This window comes from Jaculus jaculus, chromosome 18, assembly GCF_020740685.1.
Source record: "Jaculus jaculus isolate mJacJac1 chromosome 18, mJacJac1.mat.Y.cur, whole genome shotgun sequence".
In the NCBI taxonomy this organism is placed as follows: Eukaryota; Metazoa; Chordata; class Mammalia; order Rodentia; family Dipodidae; genus Jaculus; species Jaculus jaculus.
In genome coordinates, this window is record NC_059119.1 from 20,141,414 (window position 1) to 20,149,058 (window position 7,645).

General features: G+C 55.6%; 1 protein-coding gene across 1 annotated transcript; it reads left to right on the forward strand.

Moving 5' to 3' along the window:
• The first annotated feature begins 294 nt into the window (after positions 1–294).
• Positions 295–7,391, forward strand: Ppif (peptidylprolyl isomerase F). Its single transcript, XM_004657994.3, has 6 exons — positions 295–495; positions 2,154–2,184; positions 2,666–2,754; positions 4,100–4,196; positions 5,252–5,327; positions 6,400–7,391. The coding sequence occupies exons 1-6, from the start codon at positions 295–297 to the stop codon at positions 6,533–6,535; spliced, it is 630 nt and encodes a 209-aa protein (XP_004658051.1). The 3' UTR covers positions 6,536–7,391.
• The last annotated feature ends 254 nt before the right edge of the window (positions 7,392–7,645 follow it).

The following is a 7,645-nucleotide window of genomic DNA, read 5'->3' on the forward strand; positions in this document are numbered from 1 at the left end:
TGGCCTCTTTTGAACGTGGTCCTGTCAAAGACCCATCGGAAGGAAGGATGTCACGCTCTGAGGCTGCTGCAGGAACTGGCTGCGCTTTCCGCTTTAGCCGGCAGAGGGCGCCGGTGGACACACCCGCACACTCAGAGGGGGGCGGAGCCTGGACGCGGAGGGGGCGTGGCCTCGGAGCCAGCGGACCAATAAAGGCGGCTGCGGCGCGCGGCCTCCGCATAGCTTCCTGGGCGCGCGCGTGGCCGTCCGGGCCGTGGTTCCCCCGCGCGTCTCCTCCCCGGTTGGCGTCCCGCGATGCTGGCGCTGCGCTGCGGTCCCCGCCTGCTCGGTGCGCTCTCCCGCCCGCGCTGCACGCCCGGCCTCCTGTCGGCGACGCGCGCCTGCAGCGACGGCGGCGCCCGCGACCCGTCCTCCTCCTCCTCCTCCTCCCGGAACCCGCTCGTGTACTTGGACGTGGGCGCCGACGGGCAGCCGCTCGGCCGCGTGGTGCTGGAGGTGAGGTCCCGGGTCTCGACCCGGCTTGTCTTGGGCGTTGTGGGGTGTGGGGGGGGGGAAACGATCCGATCCGGGGCAGGCCTGATGTGCCTGGCTTGCTGGGTGACCTTGGGCTTTCCACTTCCGGGCTCCGTGCCTCAGTTTCCCTCCCGCGCCTCTGAGAAATGGCCTGGGGCTTGGTCTGTCGCCAGCCTTCTTGGGAACCTTGGAGGTGTGGAGACGGGAGGGCGGGCAGGTGTCAAAAGGTCAATCAAGGTCAAGGCTTCGCGGCCCGCGCGCCTGCCCGGGCTCAGACCGGGCACCCCGAAGTCCTCCGGGTCCGAAGCTGGACCCGGAGCTCCGAGGTGGGTGTTGGGGTCCCGGGTTTGGGCGGCTGTCCCGGCCAGGCGTCCACGTGGTGGTGGTGGTTGGAATGACACACGGAGAGCACTCCGGACCCGCCCCCCCCCCCCCATGGAAGCGGGAAGGTGGTGTTGGGGCTGGCCCGCCTCTGGGGCACCGTGCCAGGCAAGCCTCAGGCGCCGGCCACCAAACAGACGTGGCGATGGCCCTCTTGTTGTGTCCAGGGAGCCCAATCTCATCCATTCCTCTGGAAGTCCACACTGAGCACCGTCTCCTATCCAGTCCCATGGATCCTTTTAAAAACAAAGTAGGAAACGGTTGCAGGGGAAGGCCCTACTTTGAATAAAAGGGACGGTTAGTTTCAAGGGGCCCTTGGTATTTCTTGTTAGACCTCAGTTTCCTCTTATGGAATGTAGACTGTACTCTCCCTGCCTCTGTTTGGCTTAAAAGGGATTCTTTTTAAATTTATTTTTATTTATTTATTTATTTTATTTATTTATTTGAGAGAGAGAGAAAGAGAGAGAGGGGCAATAAAAGAATGGGCACACCAGGGCCTTCAGCTGCTACAGATGAACTCCAGATACATGCACCACCTTGTGCACCTGGCTTAAGTGGGTACTGGGGAATCGAACCTGAGTCCTTTGGCTTTGCAGGCAAGTACCTTAACCACTAAGCCGTCTCTCCAGCCCTAAAGGGTATTCTTGAAACTGAGAGACAGGAGGAACTAAACCCTTTTTTTAAAAAATATATATGTTTTATTTATTTATTTGAGAGAGAGAAAGAGGCAGAGAGAGAGGGAGAGAATGGGCACACCAAGGTCTCCAGCTACTGCACACGCATTCCAGATGCATGCGCCCCTTTGGGCATCCATCTGGCTTACATGGGTCCTGGAGAATCGAACCGGGATTCTTTGGCTTTGTAGGCAAACACCTTAACCGCTAAGCCATCTCTCCAGCCCTACACGTCTTTTTATCTGCCCCCCCCCATACCACCTTGGGCCTGAGTTTCCCATCTGCATTGAGGTCCTTGGACTGGCTCCTGTGTAGTGTAGGTACCCCATAACCCATACTTAGCTTCCAGCTGTCACTTCTGTCCCAGAAGTGGGTAACGGTGGCACTGGTCCTTGTCTAACAGATTAAGAAATTTAAGTCTGCCTCGGCCCAGCCTTGGGTTCCGGAAGCAGCTACGTATGAATGATAGCTGCCTCCACTCACAAATGAAATGGCCGTGTGCCTCTTTCTCGTCCTGAATGGTGAATGAGCCCTTTCCTGGCTCCACCTCTAGACTGACTGTCTTCTCTCTCTTCCCTCCCACAGCTGAAAGCTGATGTTGTCCCAAAGACAGCGGGTAAGGGCCAGCGTGGGAGCGCAGAGGGCAAAGCCAGTGGGCTTAGGGGAGGAGGTGGGGCTCCGTAGCCATGAACATGTGGGAGTGTCGCTGGAAGCCTAGCCACGGGTGTCCTGCGGTATCCTTCTGTCCCTCTCTGGGCCTCACTGCCAGTCGTGCCCACCTGCCTGGCCAGAGGAGGGCCCTTGTAAATTCCCAAGGGCAGTTTCCCTGCTCCTGCTGCCCAAGGGGGGCAGGGCTGGGTACACAGCCCTTGAACTCCCTGCCCCTGGCTTTGGCTTGTACTCTTGTCACAGTGTGTGGGTGCTGAGGTCAGCAGAGGGAAGTGACTCTTTCCTGGTCGCAGTGAATCCTGCGGAGTGCACCCGGGAGGGGCAGGGTCTTTTTTCCGTAGCTGAGAAGCTGGAGGGGAGCAAGCTGGTGGGCGTGATTCTGGAGTGAGGACCAGGCATACTGACCCCGCCTCTCCCTCCTCCTCCAGAGAACTTCAGGGCCCTGTGTACTGGCGAGAAGGGCTTTGGCTACAAAGGCTCCACCTTCCACAGGGTGATCCCAGCCTTCATGTGCCAGGTAACTGGGCCTCCGCGCCTCCATTGTCTCTGCCGTGACAGGGTCAGCCATGGAGCCGCCCTTGGCTTCATAGAGGAGCATCAGTGAACAGGATGGAACAGAGGGCCACTGGTGGGATGGACCTAAGGCTTTGCTGGGCCACTACAGCTGGACAGCCTCTGACCTTGTCCCTGAGCACTGGGCCTAAGAGAGGAGAAGAGAGGAGGAAGGGCACAGGTCTGGGCTTGAAGCTGCTTCTCTTGCGAAGGGCATCTTCTCAGTCAAATGCACATGAACTTTCGTCATGTTCTTCATTGCTTTGTCAAGTGTGCCCGCAGGTGTTTGCAGTAAGAACCTCTCGAGGCAGTTTCGGGGTTGCCCTCCACTAGAGAATCAGGGATTAATTAATGCCCTGGGGCCAGAAGAGCCTTTGGGGTAGGGACACAAATGTCCTGGCCTCTCAGACGTCCTTTCTGCCAGGTGTTTCTACCTTTCCCTGCCCCACTGTGGTGAGTGGCAGCGGGTAGGGGTGGAGCCTGCTGGCACATGACAGTGTCTGGATCCACAGTGAACGTGGCCCAGGCGGGGATGAATAGACAGGGCTGTGGCTGCGGGGCGGGCAGGGACAGGTCCTGTGGCTTTTCTCCCACAGAGGCTCCCCCTGGGGCTGATGGGTGTCTGGAATCAGGGATTTCCAGATTGGGAAAGCTCTCGGTGACTTGAAGTGACAGCCCCGGGGTGGTTGGGAGGCTGCGTAGGGACACCCTGTGGGTATCTGGGGATCCTTCAGCTGGGCAGGGAAGGTCGTGTCCCTCACCCGAGCTTCCTGCCTCAGGAAGGTTGCAGTGTGGCCATATACAGCAGCTGGGGATTAGCCGTGGGCTCTTGTGAGCAAAAGACTCCCTGGGTGTTCTACTGGGCCCTGTGGACCTTGGAAGGACGCCAGTCCTAGTGGGTCGTGTCCTGTGTGGACTTCTGGGCAGGGTGTGAGAGATGGCCTGGGTCCCAGCCTCAACTTGGAAATGGGGCTCTGGTCACCTCCTCCTTGTTTTCCAAGAGTTGTGAGTTGAAAACTCCAGGGTCACTAAGAAACGACTGAGGATGGGTCCCCTTTGGGTAACTTTAGAGCTTGCTTAGACAAGAAGTAAAGTGTTTAGAAACCAGGGTGGTTACCACAGCAGTAGATCTGTACATTTTGTTTTGTTTTTGTTTTCCTTATTATTTTATTGGATGTTTAGTGGCTCCTTGGCCTCAGAGGCTTTCCCCTGGGGGGGCCTGTGGTGGGTTGGGGGCTCCTTCACAGGACTCCCATGCCCTTTATACCAGCTCTGTGTGCGTCTTCTCAGAAGGTGTTCTCTCTGTGCAGGCTGGTGACTTCACCAACCACAATGGCACTGGGGGCAAGTCCATCTACGGGAGCCGCTTTCCTGACGAGAACTTCACCCTGAAACACGTGGGGCCAGGTGTGTGCGGCTGCTAGCCCTTCTCAGGAGTTCTCTGTAGCTTAAGGCCTTTGTAGGCTGCAGTCCACACTCTTGCCCAGCACCCTTCGGGGCTCCCTCATTTCCTTCTCCCCCTCACTCTTTCCCCTCTTCCCTCCCTCTCCGAGTCATCTCAGCATTTCTGGCCTGTTGGGTTTTCCTGGAGCTTTCTTATTCCAAGCTCTGTTTAAAAAGCAGACATGGCCGGGAGGTGGCGCACGCCTTTAATCCCAGCACCTGGGAGGCAGAGGTAGGAGGATCAGTATGAGTTCGAGGCCACCCTGAGACTATGTAGTGAATTTCAGGTCAGCCTGGACTAGAGTGAGACTACCTTGAAAATCCCCCCAAAAAAGGCAGGCATGGACTGGAGTGATGGCTTAGGGGTTAAGGCATTAAGGCGCTTGCCTGTGAAGCCTAAGGGCCCAGGTTTGATTCCCCAGGACCCATGTAAGCCAGATGCACAAGGTAGCACATGCGTCTGGAGTTGGTTTGCAGTGGCTAGAGGCTCTGGTGCGATCTTTCTCTGCCTCTTCCCCCTTCAAATTAATAAATATTTAAAAAAATAAAATACAAGAAGCAGACTTCCTGTAATCCCAGCCCTTGGGAGGCGGAGGCAGGAGAATCAAGGCTTGAGGCCAGCTTAGGCTGCTTTGTAAGTTCAAGGCTAGATGGCAAAACTGTCTCGAAAAATAAAACACAGACAGACTCCATCCGGGAACTTGGTGAGGGAGCCTTTTAGCAGAACCCCAGAGAAATGTCCATGAGACCCCAGCTGGAGCGTGCGCAAGTCTAGACACGGGTTGTGAGGGTCCTCACTTTGCTGCATTACGAAGTTTCCCTGAGCGCTTTTGTTCCTCGGGCACCCCATCACAGCCTAGCAGATTGTGAAGACCGATGGGCTCGGGACGAGGTGTCCCCCCTGGTCGCCTTTCTGCCCAGGATTCCCAGACTTAGGTTTGCTTGATAGAGTTCGAGCCATCTGCTCCTCCAAGTGGACGCCCCTGGGGCGGCGTGACTCACCTCTGCTGGTCTTGTAGGTGTCCTGTCCATGGCCAACGCGGGCCCCAACACCAACGGCTCCCAGTTCTTCATTTGCACCATCAAGACAGACTGGTGAGTAGGCATGCACTCCAGGCTGTCTGGGAGCCAGGAGCAGCCTTGCAACTGGAAGAAGTTCATGGGTGCTGTGTGGCTAGACCTTCAGCTCGGGGCTGGTGGGGGCACTGTGTTCATGTGAGAGACACACTGTGTGTGTGTGTGTGTGTGTGTGTGTGTGTGTGTGTGTGTGTGTTAGCCGAAGGGCCGAGGGACAGTGTAGATTGTTCCTGAGGCCTTGCCATACTGAGGCTTCCCTTCGGTGCCGATGGCCAGCCTCTGCTTGGTGCGCCTGCAGGTGGCTCCCGGGCCCTTGCAACCCCCCTTTTCCCACAGACCCACCTGTCCAGAGATGTCCTTTTCCCAGTAAAATTGCCACTAAAGGGGCTGGAGAGATGGCTTAGCGGTTAAGCGCTTGCCTGTGAAGCCTAAGGACTCCGGTTCGAGGCTCGGTTCCCCAGGTCCCACGTTAGCCAGATGCACAAGGGGGCGCACGCGTCTGAAGTTCATTTGCAGTGGCTGGAAGCCCTGGCTCGCCCATTCTCTCTCTCTCCCTCTATCTGTCTTTCTTTCTGTGTCTGTCACTCTCAAATAAATAAATAAATGAATGAATGAACAAAAATTGCCACTAAAGGATACAGTTCTCTGCTCCCTTCGTGGCGCCCTTAATGGGCCCTGCAGTTCTTTCCTGGCTGTGTGCTTGGCGTCTCTGGAGCTGAGCCTTTCGCGTTCTTGGAACTCTTGACGCGGAGTTCCTTGCATCTGTCACCTTGGCCCTCACTTCATAGCTCCTGGCTGCAAACGGAGTTAGTTCCCTTTTGCACAGACTTCAGGGCAACTCTGCACCCGTCATCTCTGTGGTCAGAATGTGGGCAGGCGGGGGAGCTCACTAGGATTTAGGGTGAGTGGCAGGGCCAGCGAGGGAGCCGGACATCCTCTAGGTCACACTGGGGGAGCTCATTAAGGCTCAGTCAGGCTCTTCAGCATTGGTAGTTTTGGGAAATAATCCCATCATCGAGCGGCCTGGTTGCTGGGTGACCTTGGACTGCCCTTGTGCCTGTTTGTTCACCTGGCTCACGCCTCCCCACAGGCTGGACGGCAAGCACGTCGTCTTCGGCCACGTCAAAGAGGGCATGGATGTCGTGAAGAAAATAGAATCGTTCGGCTCCAAGAGTGGGAAACCCTCCAAGAAGATTGTCATCACCGACTGTGGCCAGCTGAGCTAACCCAGAGCCAGGGCGCTGGGACAAGAGCCGCCACCTGTGTGCCGGCGGACCCAGGGGCTCTGAGCGCAGCTGTCCCCTCCGGTGATCATTTTCCCACCCAAATGAGGAAGGTCGCTCCAGACCTTGCTTCTCCACCGAGACCCAGCAGGCCGCACACTGGTGTCCACCCTCCCTCTGGACCCCGTTTCTGGGCGTCCATTGTGGACACTACCGTACACCCTTGGCAGGCATTCCTGGTGACTGAGTGCACAGCCCTCATTCCCATGGGCCGTGGACATTGGCAATGGTGATCTGTTGGCATCCTGGGAAGATTTGTCTTTCTCCTTGACCATAACTGGGGAGGGGTGGGGGGACAGCATTGACTGTTTAATGTCTTCCTGGTTGCAATAATTTAATAAGATCCCATGAAGAAGCTGTGACACTGATTATGCCATGCTGTGATGTGATCTGCGTCAGCACAGGCCTCCGAGCCCCAGAGCCTGTCTCTTGAAACACAACTCAGGGCCTTTGTGAAAGTGCCTGGTGCCAACGTCTTTCCTGCTGGTTACTGTGAATCATGCGTGCTGCGGGGTTTTTTTTTTTTTTCCTCCTTTTTTCTGAGGGGAGTCTTGTCAGGTAGAAGGCCCTTGGACCAGGGAGCGTATCTGTGATCTGGGCCTGCTCAATGTGAATTCCTGCGTCGAAAACTTCTGAAAATAGCCTGTACGCGCTGTACTCCAGAGGAAAGAGTCCTGGCAGGCTTGCTTTACTGAGTGTTGAATAAACCGAATCTACTGATGATGTATGTAAAAGATTTCTGGAATATTCGTTTGTTTATCTTAAATGTAATAATAAATCCTATTTTCTGTAAAACTGATGTCTTCAGGAAGTCAATATCTTAAGTACTTGAATTAATTAATTTTGGTTTTCTTAAGGTTTTATTTTTATTTATTTAAGACAGAGGGGGAGAGAGAGGGAATGGACACCCCAGGGCCTCTGCCAACATGTGCACCTGGCTTATGTGGGACCTGGAGAATCGATCCTGGGTCCATAGTCTTCATAGGCAAATGCCTTAATCGCTGAGCCATCTCTCTAGCCCTAATTTGGTGTTTTTTTTTTAATTTTTATTTA

Bases quoted from the DNA above. Each gene is read 5' to 3' on its own strand.
- Ppif (XM_004657994.3), top strand. From the start codon at position 295: ATGCTGGCGCTGCGCTGCGGTCCCCGCCTGCTCGGTGCGCTCTCCCGC. The intron at 496-2,153 runs GTGAGGTCCCGG...TCCCTCCCACAG, and splicing joins TCGGCCGCGTGGTGCTGGAG to CTGAAAGCTGATGTTGTCCC. The intron at 4,197-5,251 runs GTGTGTGCGGCT...CTGGTCTTGTAG, and splicing joins CCTGAAACACGTGGGGCCAG to GTGTCCTGTCCATGGCCAAC.